Source organism: Gymnoscopelus braueri, assembly GCF_963280865.1.
Source record: "Gymnoscopelus braueri genome assembly, chromosome: 13".
NCBI classification, from domain to species: Eukaryota; Metazoa; Chordata; class Actinopteri; order Myctophiformes; family Myctophidae; genus Gymnoscopelus; species Gymnoscopelus braueri.
This window is the reverse complement of record NC_137615.1, coordinates 51,685,851-51,713,005: the sequence shown is the minus strand read 5'-3', so window position 1 is coordinate 51,713,005 and position 27,155 is coordinate 51,685,851. Positions and strand designations below refer to the sequence as shown.

General features: G+C 42.6%; 1 protein-coding gene across 1 annotated transcript; it reads right to left on the bottom strand.

The window, feature by feature from the left end:
* On the bottom strand, positions 1-25,718 carry sh2b1 (SH2B adaptor protein 1). The gene is made up of 11 exons (XM_080446456.1): positions 25,515-25,718; positions 23,353-23,377; positions 20,950-23,132; positions 15,917-16,018; positions 12,670-12,761; positions 12,206-12,288; positions 9,992-10,147; positions 8,158-8,369; positions 6,130-6,304; positions 2,554-2,644; positions 1-170 (listed from the first exon to the last, which is right to left on the bottom strand). The coding sequence occupies exons 3-11, from the start codon at positions 22,711-22,713 to the stop codon at positions 149-151; spliced, it is 2,697 nt and encodes an 898-aa protein (XP_080302582.1). The 5' UTR covers positions 22,714-23,132; positions 23,353-23,377; positions 25,515-25,718; the 3' UTR covers positions 1-148.
* Between the last annotated feature and the right edge of the window lie 1,437 nt (positions 25,719-27,155).

Genomic DNA, 27,155 nt, shown 5'->3' with positions numbered 1-27,155 from the left:
TCCTGCGGTGGCGGTGGTCGTTCCTCCTCCTCCTCCTCCTCCTCCTCCTACTCCGGCCGGCTCCGTGTCGTTGGCGGGCCGCTCCTGCGGCGGGGTGGGGGGCGGCGGCCGGCCGGGGGGCAGGGGGGGAGGAGGGGGCTGGGGGGGGCTACGGGGTCTGCTGGTCAAGTCTGTGACGGGGGGGAGAGAGAGAGAGTGTGAAAGAGAATGAGAGAAAGAGATGAGAGTGTGAGAGAATAAGAAAGTGAAAGAAAGAGTGAGAGAATAAGAAGGCGAAAGAAAGAGTTAAAGAGAGAAGGATAAGGAGAAAGAGAGAGAACGTGCAAAAGAGAGAAGAGAGAGAGACAATGAGAGAGAGAGAGAGAGAGAGATATGGGGTGTTAGCAAAACAAAGTGTAAATAAAGGAGAGGTATGGGGGAGGGAGGGGGTGTGAGGTGAAGGGATTGAAGGAGAGAGAGAACATGAGAGTGAGTGCAGTGCATGTCGGTCGTCATGGGTCCATATGGCACAGTCATGGAGAACAGTCCCACACAAGTGCACACGCACGCCCACAAACAAACAAACAAACAAACAAACAAGTCACACTGCCAAGGACTCTGATCTGGTAGCTGCCGTGTGGTGCAAGGATACACTTTCCAACTCTGAGGCTGTTTCTCCGCCAGAGACTTCCAAGTTCGGAGGCGAAAGCTCGACCGCCGCTACAGGTGGAGTCGATGTGAAAGAGCCGTCAGCCGTTACATTAGGTCTCTGGGAGCCTTGCGCGGTTAACTTTTCCCATTTGTCACAAATGTCAGAGTTGCCTGGAAGTGTGCGGAGTACTATCGCTTTCCGGTGTTATTCTGACATCACTAACAAATTACATTTAAAGCAGGGTTGTGCAACTTTGATGATGGAGAGGGCCACTATTATTTCCACACTCACTCCAGAGTGCCACATTGCATATACTGTCGGGCAAACACCTCTTAACTCCGTATTTTAACTTTTTAAAATGCCATTCTATGTCACACAAAAGTAGCAAAAATAGCCGATCTACAAGGTGAAAACGCATCGCACTAGGCAGCGACGCGTTTTGAGCTAGGCAGCGGTTCCGGTAGGAGACGCAACGGAGACTCTTTGTGTCTCCTACCGGAACCGCTGCCGGTCATCAGATTATTGGCTTAGGAATGAGACAAAAAAAAAACAATATCCATGAATTGAAGTCTCCATGGGGTGACTAATCGATATGGGGTCATCCCTATGTTCCCCACTAAGGTTAGGGTTAGGAAAAAAGGTCATTTTGGGGGTGAACTATCCCTTTAATGTGATTGGTGCCTCTCATATCTGAACAATGTTTCTCCTGCTTAGCTAAAGACAATGCTTGTCATGCATATGCAGGTTGCTGTGCACCCGGTCACGTGTATTCGTTTACACCACCGTTAATGAATGATTACAGTAATTACGTGTCAATCCAGTAATGCGTGTGATTTACTTCTAATTATTGAGTGGAAGCGCACGTTATAAAGCACTAGGTGCTCGACAGAAAAAACACTAAGAAAGGAAAGATGTTACTTGGCGGTTCGGGCATCCACTCGTCAACAGAGTGCTTTGGTCCGATTAAGATCAGGTGCGCCAAACTTCACGTGGTGGTAATAGGTCGATCACTAAGGGAGCATTTCCAGTGTGCGTGGACTTTAATTCTTTAGTTTACTTCTAAACGTGACAATTCAGCGATCCAAATATGCGTCAGCGAGTATTTCGCACCAAAACTATTCATATGCAGTAGACGCCTTATTCGTTGATGCTTTTATTCACTGTGAAAAGTCGTCGATGTATACTCACGACTCAAAATATATTGTCAGGTTAATTAATCGCACGGAAAACACACCTGTTGTTTAACAACCCATTTAGACCTGCATGTGGATTGTCACATGTAAAGTTTTTTGCCTAATGACTACCTTCTTATGTGGACCTGCTGTTGTGCTGCCACTTTTTGCGTCTTATGTCTAACCTCATGTACATACCTGCTGCTATGTGGACCTACCTTATGTCTAACCTCATGTACATACTGCTGCTAATACTATGTGGACCTACCTTATGTCTAACCTCATGTACATACCTGCTGCTATGTGGACCTACCTTATGTCTAACCTCATGTACATACTGCTGCTAATACTATGTGGACCTACCTTATGTCTAACCTCATGTATATACTGTACCTGCTGCTATGTGGACCTACCTTTAAACCTTGATGGCAATTCCGGTAAAACTGCTTTTTTTCGTTCCGTTGTAGAACAGTGTTGCGTGCCGGACATAGCTGATCTACATCTAAAACCTCACAACCCGGGTTGTGAGCCTGTAGATCAGCTATATTCAGAGTATAACCGGCTATATTCGGAGTAGAAGTCAGGTTCGGCTCATTGCAAATCTTTGGTCCGAACTAGGCTTACAAAAAAAGTCGCACATAAACACGCACGGACACACACACACACACACACACACACACACACACACACACACACACGGGTACACACTAACACACAGGTACTCTCTCAGCTGGGTCAGGTCTCACTTACACACAGTCAGAGATGGGGGTTGATGGGGAGTCGGGATGGCGCGTGGTGATGACATCACAGACTGTGGGCCTGCTGCCTGCCCTGTCGCGGCCTGCAAAAAGGGATGATCCCAAGGGATGTGACAAGACGACAACAACAACATAAACAACAACAACAGAGACAAGCTGGTCAGAGCAGTGATGGGTGCAGTGATGATGGGTGGCCAGCAGTGGGGGAGAACGGTGGGTGTCGGGGGTAACGGGTTAGTTATACGCTATCGTAGAGACTTTTGCCTCGATTAGAATTAATGCATGACTTTAAGAGAAAATAACAGATCTACAAGCTCACAACACGTCGTAATGCACGCATTGTGAGCTTGCAGATCGGCTATTTTCACCCACAAAGTATGATACAGGGTTACGTGGTTAATCAGACCCATCGATTTAATTGATTATAAAAAAGTCTAGTAGAAGCTTTTCATGTTGATCCATTGATATATAAGAAATCCAAAATATATATCGATCGATTAACCTACATGAGCAACATTAAGTCGGTTATTGGTTCTAAATATCGGTTTCGAAATATGTTCGGTTAATTGCCCATGGCCTACCTACCCCGTCGTACAATGGGAGGCTTTATCATGCGACAATTCTTATTATCAATGCTGTCCTGATTTATCACGTTCTTCTAATTTTATTATCTTCAGCGGTTTCGAATTTCAACCTCAAGCTACTTTTGCAGCAGTGTAACAAGTTGTCAATCTTTGATGTGGTCTTCAATAATAAAAAACAACAACTATTTGATTAAATGAAAAACAGATGCCTTCTAAAAATGGTTTGAACTTAAAATGTCTGAACCGATTATGCACATTTTCAACACCCCACCAAAGGACAGGACTAAAAAGTATAAAATGGAGGAGTAAAGGTCCATAAGGGTCAGTTTTTACACACTATTTGTTAGTTGATAAGGCATTCTTTATGCTAATTGTCCATGCAGAATGAAAGATTTCTTGAAAAGTTGGGAGCACATGTCTTGTAAACCGCAGATATAACTATTTCATTCTGCCAGAGTGTATAACTTTCAACAGCCAGCAGCCGTTGTGAAATCAACATTAGAATGTTCAGTTCTCAACATCACAACCTGAAAAGGGTGCTCTCTGCATTACAAATACGATTTTGCACATTTATTGATTGATAAAAATAACTAATGGATTTGTCTGCAAGTTCCCATGACTATAGGCTCTGTGCATAACTGGAATGCCTGGACTCCAGAAGGTGACATACCAGTTCCTGTTCACGTTCCTATGGCTTCATTGAATTGGCTTAGCAGCAGATTTGAACAGGAAACACACATACAGGTGTCATCTGTGTTTCCCGCTCAAATCTGCTGCCGAGCCAATCAAAGAAAGCTATGGGACACTGAACCGGAACAGTAAACAGGTAGCCCACCTTCTGGAAACCTAGGACTAACAGTTATGCACAGATCCGATTAGTAGAATACGAGGCTGTTTAGTCGAGGGCCGCTGTGGGATGTTAGTGTCAAACTACAAAAGAAGGGAAAGAAAAGGAATGCAGTGGAGATGGTACCATAAACATGTATGGTGGATCAGATGACTGGACACACTGCACAGACACAATAAGTGTGTGTTAATATGTTTCTCATATTAATTCATGTTTGTCTGCACAGGTGGGTGGGAAGTGTTGTCATGCTTTTACAGACAGTGTGGGTAACTTTGTGGTATGTTCACAGTGTCACACAGAAACAATGCACATGTACAAGCACATGTCCATGTACACAATACAAAAGTGTCAAGTGTGCCTTGCTCGTTGAAATACACACGACGCACATGAATACACACACCTTCATTCTCACAGTGTTGGCACCTTGCTCTACTTATTAACCCCTTTCAACCCAGCGTCCCTATTTTGGGGCGTGTCATTATAAGCGAACATCTTTAAAAACATTGTTCATTTAATTTAACCCATTAAAACCAGGAACGCATCTGTGTAAGCACTTTAAAACATTATTTTATACTTTGGCTATTCAAAAATAGCAGATATACAAGCTCATAGCGCTGGACCGAGTGCCACACTATGAGCTTAATGTATATCTGCTATTTTTGAAAAATCGTGAACATTTTGCAAATCTTTGAATATATTTTTAAAGCAAACATTTGTAACTCAAATCTTTGCTTCTGGGGGGTCCCTGGAACAGAAATATTTTGAGATGGGGGTCCGCGGCCAAACACATATCATTTTGGGGGTCCTTGACATGAAAATGTTTGAGAACCATCAGTAGGGGAGGAACCGGAATGAGTTCCATCACACACCGTCAGAGCTGGTATGTGGACTTCAGTCTGCTATACAATTACAATACCGGTGGTTCTCAAACTTTTACCGTTTCAAGGACCCCCATAACTGAGAGTGTACAAATGGAACCTAATGGTCACTTCCGGGTCCATTTGGTTCCATTTGTAAACTCTCAAAGAGTTACAGAACTGTAAGGGTCCACTTGGAACCATCTCAAGTAACCCCGATGGTCCCTGGACCTCACTTTGAGAACCACTACAATAATATCTATGCAATAATGTATGACTGAACTTGTTTTAATCCCAAAAACATTTAACACATTGCTTTCCAAGAACGCATATATGCGTTCTTTAAAAAAAAAATCATGTTTTCAGTGATTTCGCTAGAGGGCGCTCTTCGACAACCTATGAATGATCCCTTGACTGCGAGAGAATGATAGAAGCAGAAATTACTTCATCCCCCCACAAAAAAAGACTGTTGACTCCCATGTTATGAGATTTAGAAAAACACATCTAGCTCGGATTTATTCTTTTTTGGGTGAAAACGAGCCATATTCAACTGCCGCTAACAACAGAACGGGCGATCGGCCGATCGCGGTTAAAATGTTTTTGTTCCGGTGGATAGATGAGACCCTCCCCCTCCCCCCAGACAGCTTTGTTTACATCCGTGTCCACATCGTGGCTTCCGTGGCTCTCCGTGGATCATCAAAATAAGGTAAAAACGCTGGCAAGGATGATGAATGAACTAATTAATTTGTGGCAGTCAATGTGTTAATTATTTATATTTGACTTAAGTAAAAGTAGCAATACCACAATATAAAAATACTCTGTTACAACTAAAAGGCCTGTGTTCAAAATGTTACTTGAGCAAAAGTACAAAAGTATTGGCATCAAAATATACTTTAAGTACCAAAAGTAAAAGTACTAAAATATTTGAAAATAGCAGATCTATAAGCTTACAACACGACGCGTTGTGAGCTTATAGATCGGCTATTATCAAATAGCCTAGGTATAAAATAGTGCTAAAGTGGTTAGTCTGTTTTATAATATAATAATTTATATCCGCAAAGTAATAAGCAACTAAAGTTTTCAAATAATTGCAGTGGAGTAAAAGCACACTATTTGCCTCTGAGATGTAGTGGAGTAGAAGTAAAAGTATTGAAAATCGGAAATACTCCTGTAAAGTCAAAAACACCTAAAAATCAGGTACAGTACTTGAGTAAATGTACTTTAGTTACTTTACACCATTGCTCCTCCCCCGGTATCAGAAAGGCAGAGGCTGGGTTTACCTGGCTGCCGAACGGCGGTGGCGCCCACGAAGCTGATGAGCGTGACGTCGGAGGCTCCGCCAGACTCCAGCGGAATGGGGTGCACGCGGAAGTGCTCCAGCATGTCGAAGATGGACTGGAACCAGAGGTGCTGCACGCGACACTGGCCGTCCTCGTTCAGGGACAGACGCAAGTGCTGGGCGGGGGAGGGGAGGGGAGGGAGGGTTTAATGACATAGTCATAGAATTAAGGAAAACAATAAAATCAAATGACTTCAACCACTTTTGTCCCAATCTGTGATTTGCTCCGTTATCAAAAAAAAAAAAAAAGTGTAACCCATTCAATCCGGGAACGCGTCTCTTATCATTTTAGATTTCTTTGGGCTACTTGAAAATAGCAGATATACAAGCTGTGCCGCACTATGGGCTTGTAGATCTGCCATTTTTTTTAAATCGTGAAAATCTTTCATTATATATTTTTTTAAAGCAAACATTTGTGACTCAAATCTTTGCTTCAGGTGGTCCCTGGAACAACATATTTTACAAATGTTTGCTTTCAAAAATATATATTCAAAGATTTGCAATTTTTTTCAAGATTTTTCTAAAATAGCAGATCTACAGGCTAATTTGAGCTTGTATATCTGCTATCTTTGAATGGCCAAAGAAATATAAAATGACACAGATACTTTCCCGGTCTAAATGGGTTAAAGGGCCATTCACACTGAGCACTATCACTATAACTATGAAAATATAGTTTCATAGTTTAGGTATTAGAAGACATGCTGACTTCTATGGCCTCCAAATGAAATCAGTCGTGACGACTGAGAACTTGAATCCATGCATAGGTAGTAGGGATGAGATAGAAGTTTGTGACACAAAGTTTGCATGCACACAAACATATTATGCATACTGAAAGCAACTACAAAGCTATACACATGTAAAAGGGTAATATTAGTATATAGAAATGCATCCACGCATGGATCATATTTAGAAGTAGGAATCATGCACACAGCACACTCAAACCACCTCAGTGTGATATGACTAATGTATATACCTTGCTATGTCTCTAGTATTGTTTTTTTGTTTTGTTTCTTTGTTATTGTTGCTACAATGTTGAGGAACCAAAACAAAATAACTTTACTTGCATACTCGTATATAAATTCACTGTGGAGTTTAACTGCTTTAAACGTGGTGTTCTAGTCTTTCTTTTTAAGACTCTTTTAACCTCTTTGCGAGGTGTTTTAATTGTGGTGTACATTTATGTATTGTCTTGTCTTGAACGTATGCATTGACCTGAGCAAAACAATTTTCCCTTGTGGATAATAAAGACATTAACACATTATATATATATATATATTTATTTTTTTTCAGGACGTTTTTAAACGTCTTTGGCAGGCAATAGCTGAATCCCCAAAGACGTTTATAAACGTCTTTGAGGATTCAGCTATTGCCTGCCAAAGACGTTTAAAAACGTCCTGGAAAAAAAAAAAAAAAATTCTAAAAAGATTTTCTAATTATTTATAATTGACACTCTTTCGATATTCCAAACGAATAAGGAGATAACAATTTCCAAAGATTTGCTGCTCCATCCCAATGTTAAAATTGAAACGGACAAACAATTCAGAATGTTTTTTGGTTTGAAACTACTGGTTTTGAGCTATTTTCAAACATCAAACAACACATGACAACAAGGTCAAATTGACCTCGTTGACATTTGTGAAACCACACCTGAATCTCATCTGTGATTAGAAGTTTTCTGGGGATCAATCATACTAGAGAAAAATATTCTGTGGCTATGCGAAAAGGTACCAAAATCGTTCAAAACCCTGGCAGAGGCTACAGACTGTTCTGAAAAAACTCTGGCAGTCAATGTGTTAATCTAATTAATCTAATCTATTCTGGGCATGTCATTACAGTCGGAGATTTTTCAAACCTGTAAATAGGCGATCTTCAAGCTCACAGAGTGTCACATGCACACAAACAAACACAGACAAAACAAGCGGCCGCGTCCATGCGGTTCATCCATGCGAGTCATGTAAACAAGTCTCACCTTGGCTTTGCCCTGGAAGTTGAAAGTTAGGACGTACTCTCCGCGCCTCGTCTCGCTCTGGCGAACCAGGAAGACGCCGTGGCTGGCCGTGCCTCCCGCCAGCACCAGCTGGGCGGCCTTGAGGCGCGACAGCGTGCCGTGGAACCATTGGCATTCGCTGAGCGGGTGCTCCACCGCCTCCCCTGTGCTCACCTCTGAGAACAAGAAGGAACCTGGAGAGGAAGCAACGTTGAATGGCGGTCAAAACCTGAGTGTGGTTTTAACCCATGGGAGAATTCTCCCTATTGCAAATCCACCTTTTCACCGCCAATAGGGAGAATTCTCCCTTTTTTATTATTTATTTTTATTTTGTTTTTTAATTTCTAAAATGTTTCTCTAATTTTTGAGTATTACATTTTTTTCGTTATTCACAACGAGATATATAAAAAAATAAAAATTTTAAATGTTAGAAAATAAACGGACTAATAATTCATAGTTTCTATAAAAAATCATTAAAATGGCTGGCAGTGGGTGAGTACATTATGAACTAGAAAAAGTGCTCCTCGGAGCACAGGTCTCCGCCAGGTCAGGTAGGTTATTGTGGCCTCCTGGTGGCGCTATAATAGGCCAATGTTTAAAGGGTGCCATTTGTTCTTGGGCCTTGCATGGCAATCGGACACTGCATTCATGATTTGAGGCATTAGTTCCCAACATAGTGTGAATGTGTGTGCAAAGTTTGACCGCAATCGGACGGTGCGTTCATGATTTGCGGAATTTTGTTCAAAACAAGCCACTACAGCAAACTTTAGATGTCAATCTTAGCCAATGAGGATGGAATATGAAAAATCAAACACATCCGTCTTGATCACATGACTATAGAGATCATGTGTACCGAATTGCGTGAAATTTGGATAAAATTGGGAGTAATATAAAAAAAAATGTTTTACATAAGTCGGCCTCCTGGTGGCGCTATAAAAGGCAGATGTGAAAAATGCAGGGCAAAGGTTTTTCCTTTACCTCTAGGGAGTGCGCATACAAAGTTTTACACAGATCGGTGCAGTTATAGGTAAAAACATGAATCGGCCTGTTATAGCGCCACCATGAGGCTGATTTGAAAATGTTCAAGTGGCATTTATTCCTCGGCATAGTGGGAATGCCCGTGCAAAGTTTCACGGAAATTGCATGCTGTGTTCATGATTTGAGGCATTTTGTTGAAAACGGAGCACTCCTGCAAACTTTGGAAGCCATTTTGAGCCAATCAAGATGGAATATGAAAAATCTGCGAGATTTTTGGACAAAATCTGTAGGAGTACTATCAAAAAATATGTTTTGCACAAATCGGCCACCTGGTGGCGCTATAAATGGCCCATGTAAAAAATTTGGGGCAGAAGTTCGGAATTGGCATCCAGGGAGTGTGTGTGCACAGTTTCGCTGCGATCAAGCCAACGGTGGCGGAGATTAGCTGCTCACAGACGGACACACACACACACACACACACACACACACACGGACGGACGGACAGACAAACGGACGGAGGGTAAAACATACTCTCTCGCCATGCCTTTCGGCCTGGCGGAGACAATAAACTCTGGCAGTCAATGTGTTAAGACCGGGAACGCATCTGTGTTATTTTATTTAAAAAATAGCAGATATACAAGCTCATAGCGCGGCACCGAGTGCCGCGCTATGAGCTTGTAGATCTGCTATTTTCAACTGGATGTCAATTCACAAGCATGACTCACGACATGTGTAATGATGACAACGTTTTGAAGTAGACTACAGCGGTCAGAATATGAACAGTTTTACACAAATAAATGGCCAGTTGTGTGTAAGATATTAGTACAGTGTTCTCTACCTGTGGCATCCGGTGTCTCGGCAAAAGGTGTACCCAGACTAGCCCCGCCTCCTCCCAGAACTCTGCCATCCGGTTCGTCGAGAGGGGCTCGAGGTGGCAACTCTGGTGGGAGGGGCTCCATTAGAGGGGAGGAGCCTCCAATACCCCCATAACACACTGAAACACATGGCAAGACATTATGACTATGGCTAAGTATATAGTGTCGCTGTCGGGCAGAAACCAGCTATCTCCAGGTTTTTTTTTTTTTATATATAAATCAGTGCTATTGAACACCCGTTACGTCTTTGTGTGGGTTTTACAAATATTGAATCAATCAAAAGTATTAAAAAGCGTTTCTGACTAAACCTCCTAAGTGCTAACTCCATTGGATCCTCAAACTGTTGGTCAAACCGCCGAACTCCAATCTTGGAGATAGTTGTTTTTTTCATCATTGATTAGAATGACTAAGTCAGACGCATTATACTGTGTGCATCAATTACCTCAATGCTGATCACATGACTCAGGCCAAGTGCTATCACCCATCCCACAGCCATGGCCTCTCAGCTATAAAAGGTTGATTTGAGTGAAGGCAAAAAAGCTAAAGCGATGATCCATACTGCACATGATCAGTTAGACCCTCTCTCCACCTGGAAGATGGACAGCACATTTAACATGTGCTGCTGTATTTATTGAGAAAACTGTGTTTTGGAGGTATGTACCTTTTTGTCTTCTAATTTTTGTCACGCTACCTTGATCTTCTCTATTAATTAATCTGTTGACATCTAAGTAACACGGTTAGCATGTCAATCTAAGATGATTGTGCAAGCTTGACACATGACTGCAACAACAGAGAGAAATGCATGTGTTACAACCATCTACAGTATCTCATTAAATATTTGCACTGCAGGTATTAGTGCAACAGTGTATATGTACAGAAGCTAGTCTGATATTCTTTTGATTTCAATGTATTGTAATTGCAGTTATTACATCAGCAGGTGTTAGCAGAGTATTTAAATAATTATATTGTATGTGTAGTATTGATGGTATTTTGTTATGGGTGGTGTCTCCCTTGCTTTTTTCAGATATTTAATAGAGCAAAATGAGCAAGATTCCCCAGCTTAGTCAACTTGGAGCAGAGAGACAGGGTCAGGAAACAATTAACTGGAGGCTGTGCATACTCTGTCAATCTGATGACCAAAGTAAAGGACACTTAGACTGATCTAGTTTGTGTTTGTGTAAATAAATGACGCAACCTTGTGTCAATGAGAGAAATCATCTGTCTCTGTCTCTTCAGATAATCATATATTACAATTCTAGATTGTTACGTAAATACGTGCTATTGATCACTGATTTTAATTAGCACCATTGGATTTCATGAAAAATTTAGATTTAACCACTTGAATCATGATCCTATGTAATCTAGAAGTCAAAATAGTGGAAAAACGAATATTACATTTTTAATTTTTTCCCCCAAAATCAAGGATTATGACCCAAATCTGTGCCATTGATCATTTGTAAATATTTTTAATTAGCACCATTGGATTTCCTGACCCTAAACATGTAGATTTAGCCACTAGAATCCAGATCCTACGTAATCTAGAAGTCGAGATATTGAAAAACGAATATTCAAAGGTCGCCATTTTGCAATATCCAAGATGGCCACCATATTGGCTTCCGCGCAAATGGAATCATGGATTTTCTGATTTGTTATACTCTGAAGTTTCCAAAAATGTATAGTTTTCCTAATCCCCCGAAAATTTGAACGAAATTACATATAGAACTGGACTAACTTAGAATATTTTGTTATCGTTGGATAATATTGTGTCCACAATTCCATGCTGTGTTGATGTTCGTACCATAGGAGAGACAATAACAGGCAAACGTTGATCAAAATAACAATTAGTTATTACAAAATAATAATTAGTAATGCAGATGTTTAACAATAATGCTTAACAATAATGCTTAATAATAATGTAACAAAATGGACCCCTACGGGTCCATTTGGTTTCATTTTACGCTCTCAAGAGTTAAAGATCTATAAGGGTCCATTTGGTTACCCCCTCAAGGACCACTGGTGGTCCCCGGACCACTGTTTGAAAACCACTGGGCTAAACTGTCCTTTGATGAACGTTTGGTGATGTTGGCAGAGTTGGTGGATGTCACCAGGAACAATAAGGGTGTGAAATGGTTTTATGTGGTCAACACTGATGATTTATAGCTGCAAAACTCTCGCACCTTGTGAAAGACGGTCAACAAACTCAGGTGTCCCACTAATATCCAACGGCCCACCGCACACACCCTCGATGTCTTCCTGTTCACTGTAGGAGAACATAAAGGAGATGAAAAATTACATATGATCTGTCCCAATTCTACACTCTTATGTTTGTTGCTTAATATTCAAACCCTGAAGAAGACTTTGTCGAAACGCTGGTTTCTTTCAAAATAGTTTCGCATCATGGCTACGAGCTGTGCGATCAGTTGTTGACAGCGTTTTATTTCACTTTATTGTGCTAATACAAAATTGACAACTGATCTTTGAATGTGGAAAGCATGATGTGTGAACTGAAATGATAAAACAATGAAAAACTGCAGAGAATGTGTGTGGATAGTACTTTATCAGTTCTCTGGTTACCTCTATACTAAGTACTGTAATATGTCAGTACTCTGGTACCTCAGACAGATATAAAGTAGTGTAATACCTCAGACAGATTCCGTTGCGGATGTCGCTCAGCCAGGCTCTCATTTGAACAGCGTCACGTGTTTCAATCACATACTGCACCGAACCCTCCAACTGAGACAAATACAAAAGGTAAGAGGTAGAAAGAAGAACAAATTATTATTGTTTATAACATATTCCTAATGAGTTCTACAGTGTTTTATTAATGTAACATTTGTTATTAAATCAAAACACATGTATCATGTTACAAGTCAGCTCCACTCTTATACTGAAGTCCACCAACTGGAAGTCAAGCGCTTACTCTTAAAGTGCTTGAGGAACGTGCTGAGTGACCTATGCAATTTGCACAGAAAATCACTCGTTTGACGTCAAACAAACTTCATTACAGCTGTAAACAACAGTAAAGCTTTTCATACAAAAGGCTTTGGAAAGGCTGCTTGCTACCTTGGTCTTTTCAAACAGGGAGCAATTGATGCTTCTGTAGTAATAGGCTCTATGCACAGCAGCCACATTGGAACGAAATTGGGCCTCTTCCTTACTACCTTCACAGGTGTTACCAATGATACAAATGAAGACTCTGTTCCATTTAGAGTAGCACATTGGTTCTCAAACCTTAATTTCAAGGACCCCCCCATAACTCTGAGAGTGTACGAATGGAAACACTCTCTGAGTTAACACACCTGTAAGGGGCCATTTGGAACCCCCTCAAAGAACCATGAGGACCACAATTTGAGACTCACTGGTGTAGCAGAGTGTTTCACTTTCCAGTGAGCCAGCATGCAGAATATACGCACCCTGACTCTGTTTGACCAGAATGGAACAGAGACAATCGTATAGCAATTTCTTTCCAGTGTGGCTGCTGTGCATAGAGCCTATTCATTTTCAATGAGAGTGAATGGGCAGGTAGGCATGGGCAACCTTACAGGCGAACAGGTGCAAACCCGTGGAACGGTCATGGTACACGCCCCGCCTGTATCAGAGTTGAATTGCCTTTTTTTTCCTACGCAGGGGAAGACGCGATGAATGGGCTGAGCTTGAAACAATGTAGCATTATCAGGGTATAAATACTGTAGGATGCACTCTCCTCGTTGACAGCCATCGGTGTATCTGCGAGTAAGATGACATTCACAGATGCCAGAGGCCGATGTCTATCCATTTCATAAATCTATACGACTGAATATGTGCTCATTAAAGAGGTAGGGTAAGTGATTTTCTTTGGTTAAAATAATTGTTAAATAGCAATTATATTCCTGCCTATATTCTGATAGTACTAGCTATAGAGTGTTTGTTCAGTAACAGGAGTCTCCATGTCTTTCCAGCTCTTTAGAAAACAGAAAATGCATTTTCAGGTCGGGATACCAATTGTATCCAATCAGGATAGAGAACTCATACAGGAAAGGATACAGATTAAACAAGTGAAATTGGAAGTGATGACACGAAGAAGAATTTTGAACTGGAACACTACACAAATGAAGCTGATAAATGGGTACTCTCTGCTGATAGGCTGACATTTTGTCACCTACCTGTAAATGTATGTTCTGTTTATTAAAGATCTGGGATACCCCTGTTACTGAACAAACACTCTATAGCAATGATTACTATCTGAATATAGTGCTTTAACCTTTTAACAAAACCCTTTTTGTTTTAACAAAAATATATCACTTACCATACCTTTGACATATAGTGTGATGAGGGGCTCAGTGACTTTAAAACAGTTTCTTTATAATGAAGATGTATTTGTTTTCCTGGCATAAAAAGGGGAATGAATAACAACAAAAAAACTAACAAACACAAAACATTGGTTTCTGCATCGACAATCACCCCATCCTGACTGGCAGCGAGCGAGCGATCTGGCTATGGAATCATGCGACAAACTGTCCTGATATGTACAGTAGTGTTGCGATATAGCCTGAACTAGTCAAATTATAACTAATGAGAGGAAAGGAAATGTCTCCACTTCATGAAGCTACAACATGGCACGTGCACACACGGGCACACAACGGTGTTTATTCCATATGCATGCATGCACAAACACAGTATGCACAAACAAGTCTCTGTCAAATATGAGACCTCGTCCCTTCCTTCAGTAAAAACAACCACTTTAGATGAGGGTCTCACTATAATGTTGGGACTGTTTGAACCATCCTGAAATATAAATATGAAGTAACGAGGGTCTCACTATATCGCTTGATGAGGGTTTGAACTATAACTAAATAGGCTATAAATATGAAACAACGAGGGACTCACTATACCATTTGATGACCGGTGACTATACAGAAGTAGGCTATAAATATGCAGTAAGGGTCTCACCATACCGTGAACAATCCTCAAATATAAATATGAATTGAGTCAGGAGCAATGTGAGCTAAAGAAGCTGTTGCTGTGAAGCTACTGTAACATTTGAACATCCAATTTCCTTCTCTCTTAATAAAACGTCTGACTCCAGAAACCAGGTGCAATGCAACGTGCACATCTCAACTAATAAAATTTGTTTGGTGTGGGGACGCGGCCGCGAAACCTCGCTAAAATAGCGACAGTCTGGCTTGAAACACATCCGGGAACGCATCTCTGTAATTTGTAATCTGAACGCATCTCTGTAATTTCTTGATTTCTTTGGGCTATTCAAAAATAGCAGATATACAAGCTCAGTGACGCACTATGAGCGTGTAGATCTGCTATTGCTGGGTGAAATCGTGGGTCTTTGAATATATATATTTTTAAAGCGAACATTTGTAACTCAAATCTTTGCTTCTGGGGATTCTACAAATGTCTTCTAAATCCTAACAGTTTTTGGAAAAAACGTATGTTGCTATAATATCAGTGGTTATCAAAAAGTATATGTATTTGGCCGTGATCCCCCATCTCAAAATATTTTGTTCCAGGTACCCGCAGAAGTTGTAGCAGAGTTACAAATGTTCGCTTTAAAAAATATATATTCAAAGATATGCTTATCTTTTCACATTTTTTTTCAAAAATAGCAGATCTACAAGATCATACCACCACACTATGAGCTTGTATATCTGCTATTTTTGAATAGCCAAAGAAATCTTAAAATGACACACAGATGTGTTCCTGGTCTAAAAGGGTTAAACATTTCCCAATCGGCGCATCCTTAGATGTAATATTGATATATGGTCCAAGCCTCTCTCTCTCTCTCTCTCTCTGTCTCGGAGAGACAGAGAGAGAGACAGAGACAGAGACAGAGAGAGAGACAGAGACAGAGACAGAGACAGAGACAGAGGGTTGAAGGAGATCAGAGGAGAGGTTACCTGTAAGAGGAAGGTGTTCTCCTTGTCGGGGACCTCCAGCGCTGTGGTGCTCCTCACGTCTACAATGGAGCAGCACGGGACTGTCAGCCTGGGCTTGGACGACTGACATGGAACAAAATTAGCAAAACAAAAAGCCATCAATGCACTGTGTAACGGACTCATGTTGAATCACTTAAAAACTTGTTGACCAGGATCCCCCGGGGGTCTGTACTTGGTCCCCTCCTTTTTACAGAAAATACCAGCCGGTCTACAGGATCACAACGCAACACAATTTAACGCGTATTGGGCTTTTAGATCGGCTATGTTCACCGAACGTTGGCCTATTATGATGACAGGCCCAGAATAGGGACACTCGGGTTCATGTGGTTAATCTTCCTATAGTTGTAACAATAAGAGAGGTACGTTCTCAAATGAAAATGTCATTGCAATGTTCGCCCAGCCTGTGTGTGTTTCTGTGTGCGTGTGTGCGCACAAAAATGCGTCACAGGTTCTAAGTTGAAGTTAAACCCTCAGTAGACGACTACCAAAGTTAAACATTTTGTGTTACAAATCGCCGCAAGGTGCATGGTGGCTCAACCAGTTAATGCTCCTAGAGAGCGTGAGGTCCGACCTCAGTATTGTCTTGCGTGTCTCTCCTCTCTCTGCCCTTGGTTTTCTGTCTATCTAAACTCTCCTTCCCGAAACGAAGCATAAAAATGACACACACACGCAAATGGAGAAGGACTGCCACCCGTTAGCCGAATGGTTAGGGTGCATACCACATGGGAACAAAATGTCTTTATACAGCATGTCCCCCGTTCCACACCCGGCTGGCTGGACTGTTTGCTGTGTGTCACCCCCCTGTTCTTTGCGTCTCTCTCTCTTCCTCTCTCACTCCCCTGTTCTTTGCGTCTCTCTCTCTTCCTATCTCACTCCACTGTTCTTTGCATCTCTCTCTCTTCCTCTCTCACTCCCATTCTTAATATCTCTCTCACTCCCCTGTTCTTTGCATATCTCTCCCTCTCTCTCTCTCTCTCTCACTGACGCTACGAAATACAGCAGAAATGCTGGAAAAAATCCTCTTTTATTAATTTTTTTTAAATAAAAAGAAATTGACTGCCACTGTAGGTAGCTTCTAATGTGTATCTAGGGTTTCTCAAAGCAATAAGCCACAAGAGGCAGCAGTTTACCTTGTATTTTATAATGGATGAGAGGCGTATGTTTGTACCATATTGGGATCAGCGGCTAGAATAATAAGAAGAATATGGCATATTTCTTCTTCACAAATGGTTTTGAAATGCGTTGCAAAATATTTTGAGTCGTCTCAAAATAGATCATTATTACATAGTTGATAAAATGTGTTTCACATGTATTTTAAATGCATAAAAAACAACATTTCAAGCACTACTCTAACTAGTCAGTGCTTAGAGAGAGAGAGAACTGATTCATATCAGAACTGATTCATACCACTGAGAATTGGTTCATATCAGCCTCAATCAACCCTCTTGTTCTCCAAAATCTGAAAAATCCATGTAAGAAACAGCCTCTAATACTGGACAGTACATTGGTGGTTACTAAGGTGTAGCAACAATCTATTATTGATTGATTGATTGATTGACAGCCAATAAATAAACCACAAAGATAACAATACAGTAACTGCCATGCAATCACACCAATGCACCACAGACATGCCAAAACTGTGATTGCCATTGCCATGCAATCACATTAAAGCTGCACTATGTAACTTTCCTCTTCTACCCCGGATTAGAACCTGGTTTCCTGCACAAGTGCTGCATTTTTGGGCGGTGAAACCGCCCCTTTAAGTGAGGTTTGGGAATTTGTACAATTATCCTGCGCTGTGAAACCGCCCCTATAAGTGAGGTTTGGAAATTTGTACAATTATCCTGCACCGTGATTGGCCAATCACAATCTATTCAGGACTGTAGCCCTATATAAGAAACCATAACTTGAAAAAAAACATAAATTGGTTTTTTTCAAGTTATGGTTTCGTCCATCATAAAGAGTGTTTCAATAAATGTATTTATCTTTTGTACATGATTGGTTGACTCCATTCAGTATTGTGATTAGCTAGCAAGACACCGCCCACTTCACACAGGGTGTGATTTTTTTTACCATTGAGCTAATAGAGCCTGTCTGCTTGCTCAGGGGATAAATTGAATCTAGACCATCAGGTCAAAATTCCTGTCAGATCCTGTGTCTACGTGAGACAAGACCTTTGACACAATCTTGAATGTCTCAATAGAAGCACAGGGAGACAAAATACAACCACCTCAATTGTATAAGTCATGTTGTATTAACATACTCTACCATAAAGATTGGACAACATTACATTTTATTCATATTAAAAAAAGGTTGCATAGTGCCGCTTTAAGTGGAGAGGAAAACGCACTGTGTGTGATAGCAAATGTGCAGGGGTGCACATAACTGGTGCGCAGGTGCGCATGCGCACCCAAAATAAATAATGCGTGGCACATCAGACGACGCGAGGCGCTTTTGCGTACCAACAGCTGGGACAGGAATTTCCAAGCTTTTATTTTTTAGCTAAACTAAAAAATAAAAGCCTGGAGATCGAGGCTAGGAATTTACTTCCTGAAGCCACTCGCATCTCAGCCACTCGTGTCTCGCATCGCCTCGCATTGCCTCGCTGCGTGCACGCAGCCAGCAGCGGCTGTTAGAGGCACTCGTCACCGATGATGAACGCACCGTAATGGTGCAAAAATATGCCGTGAACGTCCCAATCTGACGGATAAAAACAGCGCAGCACAGGGCACCAACCTTGGGGGCTTCACCAAACGGCGTGAGAGAAAAAGAAACGGGGAAAATCGGCGGAATTTGGAAGCAGAGCGTCCTTTTCTCTCGTGCAGCAGCCCCCCCCCCCCCCCCCGTTGACAAAACTGTGGGCCGGTGGGCACCGTGCAGAATTCCCCCCCCCACCCCCACCCCCGACAAAATGGCACGGGACCATTTATTTTGTGTGCACCAAGTCACATCTCCAGGTGCTCTTCTGAGTACTAGACCTAAAAAGTTATGTGCACCCCTGCAAATGTGGCCACTTCATCCTGCCTCTGTGCATCTATGTGAGTGGACTGTGACACAACGTTTGTTAATACAGCTGCTGGGAGAGTTCTCTCACTCACTGTCCCTTAAACCAGTGGTTTTCAACCTTTTTCATGCCAAGGACCCCTAAATTGATATACATTAGGCCGCAGACCACCATCTGAAAATGTTTTGTGCCAGGGACCCCCAGAAACAAAGATATCAGTTAATTTTCGCTTTAAAAAATATAAATATATGGTTTAGCGCGGCACTCGGTGCCGCGCTAAACCATTTGAGCTATGAGCTTGTATATCTGCTATTTTTGAATAGCCAAAGCTAAGTGGTTAAAAATGATTGTGACGCTATGTTAACTAATTTTGCTGGGGACCCCCTGGTACTCCCTCAAGGACCACTGGTGGTCCCCGGACCACTGGTTGAGAACCACTGTCTTAAACTGGTGCCTTGCTCTGTATTGCAACTGACTGTTGCTTCATTCTCCATTCATTGTCTATAGGAAAACAAGCCGTCTTCAAACTGCTCTCGGTCACGGTCATGCAAATGAAACTGACAAGCGTGTACAATAGTGATACAACACGTCTATGTGGAGCTGAAACTGTAGGAATGACAGCAGTTAACCACTTTCAAACTGTCGTCCCTATTTTAGGCCTTTAAAATGTTTCAAAAACGTCAAAACATTTTAGAAAGCAGCAGCATCTACAAGCTCACGACACGTTGCACCGCGACACGGTGTGAATTTGGAGATCAGCTATTTTCGATTTATAAAATACATTTTCATAACACCAGCTGCCACATTGAGCTCAACATTAGAGCTGTCACGATCATGAAATTACTAAACTGATGAGATTAACGTATTTAAAAAAGTATAAAATAATTCAAAAGGTGTACAGCTGGTGTTGCTAGTGGTTCATGGAAGTAGTAGGATAAACAGACACAAAACTAACTCCAAGCAATAATAAAAGCCATTCAAATTATATGACAAAATAACACTAAATAAACATTATGCAAGAGCTAGTAGTTTAAAGATGATGTAAATGACTGCTAGTTATTCAGATGCTATGTAATGTTTTTTTTTGCAGACATATGCCAAGTGTGTTATTTAGATAGATAACAGGTTTGATGTCTGTCTACTTGTTATCCTAGCTACCTAACCTGTCATGTCTTAATTCCTTAAAAAAGTTTGTGTCACTTACTCTGACCTTGCACTCTATAAGTCAGTGAGTTTGCCTAATAAATGTAAAAATAATTCAACAAGTTTAGCCTAATCCAAATTGACATTTAATTTGTATTTTGTCTGTGCCATTGTCACAGCCATCAGACCGGTCACAGGAATACCATCTTCTTGAATCGTCTTGCCATATGACAAATGTATCATTCAGCTAAAACACAAAGCAGCCAGTCTGCATCAAGTCACATTGAGCAGTTACCCCAAAACCCAACAACATGTTCAATCTGGACCCTAACCCTGAGATTCATTCGGTAAAATATCAGCTCTGCAACTTCACAATGCATCGCTAAGCGACGCATTGTGAGCTTGTAGATCAGCTATTTTCACCACGCGTTGTATGACAAAGTATAGGAGTTAGGTCAGGGGTCTCAGCTGAGCTGAAAGAGAGATGAAGCAGGGACCCCCACTACATACTGTATAAAATTGTATTTTCATAGATTTCATAGACAAAAATAGCCGATCTACAAGCTCACAACGCCTCGCAGCGTGAGGCGTTGTGAGCTTGTAGATTGGCTATTTTTGGCTTAAGTTCTCTTCAGAATAGGGATAATAGGGTTAAAGTGGTTAAAAAAATTATAATAATCCAATCACACAAAGATTTGGCGGCCCCCCTGTAGTAACTCTGAGGACCCCTAGGGGTCCGGGACCCACTGTTGAAGACCCCTGAGTTAGGTGGTTATTAACATTTTGCTATTGTGTACGCTTTCTTTCTTTTTGTAAGTTGCGGTAAGTGGTCGATGGACGACTTTACCTTGGGTGGGATGAAGAACTCCAAGTAGTACTCCTCTCCTCGCTCGCCCCCTTCCTTGTCCCTCTCCCTCAGGACCAGGCGACATTTGTGCCAGCGTCCTCCCCTCCAGGGCACGTTGCCCCCGCTGGCCAGGGGCTGCACGGGTCCCGTCTGTGCCACGCCGCCGGAGCCCGCCGAAATGTTGTTGTTGTCCGTGCCGCCGTGGTGCAGCAGGCCGAAGGAGAACCCGGAGAAGCCGTGGCTCCCCGCGAACTCGTCGCTGGACGAGCTGATGCTCACCCCGCCCTCCCGCACCAAGCGGCCCGTCTTCCTGGAGGGCGCCATGGCGGCCGCCGCCGCGCTGCTGGGGGGCAGCGTGGAGGCGACGTGAGGACCCAGCGCCGACGAGGAGGAGAGGACGGGGGGCGGCGAGCGCGACAGCCGGAGCTTCTCCAGCCGCTGGCTCCACTTCTCCTTCTCGCCGCCCTCGCCGTTGCTCCGCCGGCGGTCGCGGGCCGCCTCCGAGAGCGAGAGGGAGGTGGCGCTGCTCGACGACGAGGGGGGGAGGGAGGAGGAGGACGAGTGGGGTAGGGAGAGAGGCAGGGACAGCGAGACGGGCATGGAGGAGGCGGGCGCGGCGGGCTGCGTGCCCGAGTTCCTCTTGCCGGAGGCGGCGTCCTGGACGCCCATGGTGTAGCTGTAGCTGGAGGGCAGCTGGCTCTGGCCCTGCGCCGAGTCGCTGGAGGAGCTCCGCCAGTGCAGGATACCGCGGACGCTGCCCCGCACGCTGCGGCCCACGTTCCTCAGCGAGAAGCGCTTCTTCAGTTTGTTTTTGGAGGAGTTGGACACGTTGTTGTTGTTGCCTTTGGAGCCCAGGGACGGCGGAGGAGTGACAGAGGTCGGCGGGATATGGGGAGCGTGGGAGGAGTCCGCATTGTCCAGGCAAACCTCGTTGGGCTCTCCTTCCCTCTCCTCCGCCTCGGCGTCTTCCCCTGCGTGGTGCGCCACCCCGAGCCAGCTGTCCTCCTCCTCCTCTTCCTCCACCGGCGCCTCTCCGTTCCCGGGCGCCGCCAGGGCCGCCCTCTCCTCGCCGCGCCGTCCGTTGTTGCCTCCCACCGAGGACGAGCACGAGGAGGAGGAGGAGGGCGGCAGGATTTGCGTGTGAGCGTAGGAGTCCTGAAACCTCTCGCTGCTGCGGTTCTCCAACACCAGCCGGGTGGGCGTGGGTTTGCCCGTGGCTCGTGTCAGGTTGGTCGGCACGCACTGGGGCTCTGCTCCCGCGGAGGTGGTTAAGGGCGAGACGGCCTCTTCTTCCAGGGAGGTGGCGTCCGACTGGGGAGCCCAGCTCCCGGCCTCCTCCTCCTCCTCCCTCCCGGTGGCACAGCTTGGCGGCGGCGCGCCCTCCAGCTCGCTCTGGAAGTGGCGAACGAAGCGGTCGGTGAAGCGGCGGCAGAAGGCGGACGCCGAATCCGGGGAGTAGTGCGGGTTCTCCAGGAGGAAGGCCCGGAAGTGCCGCGCAAAGTCGCCCGCCGCCACGCGGGCGTGCAGCTCACAGAACTCGGTCCAGCTCAGACACGGGGAAGGGGAGGGCGTGGGCGTGTCGGACAGAGAGGACAGGTGAGCCTGAGGAGGCGGGGGGCTCACCAGGAGGGGCAGGGGGGGAGGCCTGGGGGACAGGGGCAGTAAGGAGGGAGACGGGGGCGACGGGGAGGGGGATGGCGACGGAGGCAAAGGGGAGGAGTTTGCCGCCCGGGGGCTGGGTGGGGTTAAAAGAGAGCCGTTCATTCTCCTGAGAGGCCAGGGGGCTCAAGACAAATCAAATCACTTCAAAATGACCCACAGAAACCTGAAGTGATTGCACAGCTGGTCTAATTGACTTGGGGTAAACACGGCACATTGGTCTAATAATTTACAAGAGGGTGTGACCTTATGCCTTGCGCTCAGCTCCATCTAAAAACAATGCACCCGACCAATATGATGTTAAAACATCTAAAAAGGCTGTGCACTTCGCTACATACTTAAATTAAATAATTTGGTCATTATTTTAAAAAAAAGAGAAGAAAATAACAGGTTTTGAGGGGGAGTTAGGGGGTGGGGAGAGGGGGTGGGGGGTAGTTAGGGGGTGTAGATGAGTCAGTTTCCCAAAGTTTACCCCTTCTTCTCCTTCACCGTCTATTATAAGGCCGAAGGGACACGACCACAGCCTGCGAAGGTAAACACAGGACAAATTGTACACATGTGCACACGTTACATCACATTTCCAGAGTACACAACAGCACTTTCACGCTTTAATGGGATTATTACACACACAACCCATCACCTGTTTAACCAAAACATCTGGGTGTCATATGAAGACAAAACTACAAAATAACATAAAATTATAACTTTTGTCTTTGCTTTGTTTCTATTCGTACGACTACTTACCATATTGGCTCAGGGCGTGGGAAATCTATTAAATGAAAAAACAAACCAAAAAAAAAGCAAAACGGTGCTAACGTTAGTCTTGTATTATAGCTACCGTTATTACACATCAATAGAAACCAAAGCAGGGCAACAACAGTGACATATCAGAACATCACATAGACATTAAGTTAAGCCTGGTGTATAATTAGCTTGCAGATCAGCACTTGTCAGCAAGCGACACATTATTATATGTTCATAATATATAAATTAAGCTTTATAAATCAGCTATAACTGGGCTATTAGCAAAGATAGCTAGCTAGCTAGCCAACCCAGTGAGTCCTGCTACTCACTGAGCTCTTTAAAAGCAGCCAGGAGGCTAAGCGAGCAGTGTTGCCAGATTTTGAGAGAGAAATAAGCAACCAGGTCTAGGAAAACAAGCCCAAAAGAGGCAACCAACTATAGGGCACTTATAGGCCATTATGAGTACTTTGAACTGCATATATATATATATATATATATATATATATATATATATATATTTGCTGCATATATTGAAAATAGAAAGTAATTAGAATGTTTCAAAAATATTTGTGTGTTTCAAAAATCGCGTTCTAACAAACATTCTAACAATACAAATCTAATACGGGGCTCCCTGGCACAAAAAAAAATCAGATGGGGGTTAAGGGACAAATACACTTTAATTTGGGTCCATGACATGAAACATATTTGAGAACCACTGGTTAAAATTATTTAAAAAATTGTTAAGCAAGCCCAAATAAGCAACTACACTTTAGAAACAAGGCCAAATAAGCAACTACACTTTAAACAAGCCACCAATATTTACAAGCAAATAAGCCCAAAGTCGCTTATAACAAGCGGACATGGCAACACTGCTAGCGAGCAGCTATAACCACACTCTATGGCTATAACCCGCACGCAAAAGCAGACAGCTTCAGTGTTGCCAGGTCTGCTTATTATAAGCTACTTTAAGCTTGTTTTTCTGTAACGTTGCTTGTAAATATTGGTAATTGCGGGTTGCAGTTTATTGGGCTTGTTTCTAAAGTGTAGTTGCTTATTTAAGCTTGTTTCCAAAAAATTATAATTATTATTTAAACCAGTGGTTCTCAAATATTTTAATACATGTTTTGTGCCAGGGAGCAATTGTGTTGTTAGAATGTTAGAATGTATGTCAAAAATATTCCAAATATTCCACATTTTATTCCAAGCGTTTTTGAAAATAGCATATCTACAAGCTCACGAGCTTGTAGATTGCATATGTTTAAAGTGCTCATGTGGCCTTAAGTTACTTCTTTTGGGCTTGTTTTCTTAGACCCGGTTGGTTGCTTGTTTCTCTCTCAGAACCTGGCAACGCTGGCTTTGATAACAACGTTAGCATTAGCTTGGTTTATTATGTGGCAGATGGCGTTGCTGTCTAGTCTGTAACATGAAACACATTGAATCACTGGGAGGCTAGGCTAACCGTTAGCCTAGCCTGGCTATTAATAAACCTCCACCAGCTAGAAAGCAGCAGCAGCAATAATATTGCTTCAGTTTCAAAACACACAATGTTTTTAATGCTGTTATACGTGGGTTTCTGTCAGTGTTGCCAGATTCTGCGAGAGAAATGAGCAACGACGGTCTAGGAAAACAAGCCCCAAAGAAGCGACTATTATTATTATTATTAAAAGGCCACATGAGCAATCGGATATTTGAAAATAGCAGATCTACAAACTCACAACGCGACACATTGTAGATCTGCTATTTTCGTTTGTAGATCTGCTATTTTCAATAACCAAACATCTTGAAAAGAAAGTGAAACATTTTAACACCTATCTGGCACAGGGGTCACAAAATATTTTGAGATGGTGGTCCGTGTGGACAAATAGATATTAATTTGGGGGATTTCCATGACATGAAAATATTTTAGAACCACTGGGTTTACAACTGTAGAAACAAGCTAAAAAAAAGAGCCCAAATGATATATTTAAAATAATATATACTTATATATAATATTATTATAATAAAATATATATTTAAAAATATCTCAGAACCACTGGGTTTAAACAACACTTTAGAAACAAGCCTAAAAAAACGCAACCCACCAATTTTACAAGCAACTTTACAGGGGGGAAAGCCCAAAGTCGCTTATAATAAGCGGACATGGCAACACTGGTTTCTGTTACCTGTGTTTTTCTTATGCTCCCGCGTTGCGTTGCGTGTCTTTCTTCTGCGTCCGTGGAGAACGTTATTTACGTTCTCAATTGTAACGTAAGTAACGTTATCATCATGTTGCTGTTGCTGTTTTATGATGCTTCTTGTTGTTGTTGTTGTTGTTGCTGCTAAATATGAATATTGCTGTGTTGCTGCCTTCTTGCTGCCCTGGACCACCACACTCTTCTTCTTCTCGCGATGCTATGTGGCATGTTTCTCGCGAGATCACTGTTGCCAGGTTTTGAGAGAGAGAGACAAGCAACCTGGGTCTATGAAAACAAGCTCAAAATAAGCGACATATGAGCACTTAAAGGCTAACTAGGTAACTTTGAGCCTAACATCAATTTCCCCCTCTATCAGCCACTATATAATTATGCTGGGGTGTTTCCCTGCAGAAAGACACATCCCTCTGGCAGTGCAACGCACTGCATTGAGAGCTGGTAGATCTGCTATTTAAAAAATAAAATCTTGGATGAAAATATTTTTAAAAAATGAATATTTTAACAACACAAATCGTGTATGTGGGTCCCTGGCACAAAACGTTTTCAGATGGGGGTCCGCAGACAAATACATATTATTTTGTCCTTGAATATGAAAATGTTTGAGAACCACCACTGGTTTAAATAATAATGAATAAAACATTTGGAAACAAGCTCAAATAAGCAACTACGCTTTAGAAACAAGTCCAAAAAACCGCAACCCGCAAACTACCAATATTTACAAGCGACTTTACAGAAAAACAAGCCCAAAGTCGCTTGTAATGAGTGGACATGGCAACAGCACTGGTTTCTCGCGATGAATAGATGGAGCCGAGGGGACGTGCGTTTGCCGCTCCTATGCGTCGTCGTACGGCGGTGTCGCGTGCCAAAAAAAATAAGAGTAAAATAAGAAATTACGACAAAGGCATAAAATAGGGATTTAGTGATTCATAAAAACATGAAGTTATACTTATAATACAAGGGTATTATACTTGTTTATGTGTATTTATTTTTAATAATTCATATAGGATTTCAGGCATTTTACGTGAGTGCAGGGTCGTGAGTAGCATACACACAGTAAATAGACCCGCTTCGTAGGTTGCAGATCCGGTCTAGAGCGGATATGGAAACGGTTCGTGTGTGTTACATGTATTGTGTTTCTAAAATGACCGGATAAAGTAGGCGGGCTCTAGACCGGATCTGAGCACTGATTAGTAAACGGAAACCATGCTTTTAATTTAGAATTCAAACTCCCAATACATTTGACAAACTTATGACTTAAGGAGCATTCTACAACTCCCAAAATATTTGACAAACATATGACTTAAGCATACTACAACAAACATTCTATTGGCTCCGGTGATATTATATCTTACACGAACAATAGACAATTGTCCTGTTGCTAGTTATTTTATTTCACATGTGCTTTTTTTTTACCCGCCCCTATAGTTGCCAAACTTATCTGAATAATCGAGTCAATGTTGGCCAAATGCAGTTAATATGTCATGGACGTTTTGTGTGTACATTTGTCTTTCACAACAATAACATAATTGACACATTTTGTATAGTAACTACTACTACTACTACTACTACTACTAATAATAATAATAATAATAATAATAATAATAATAATAA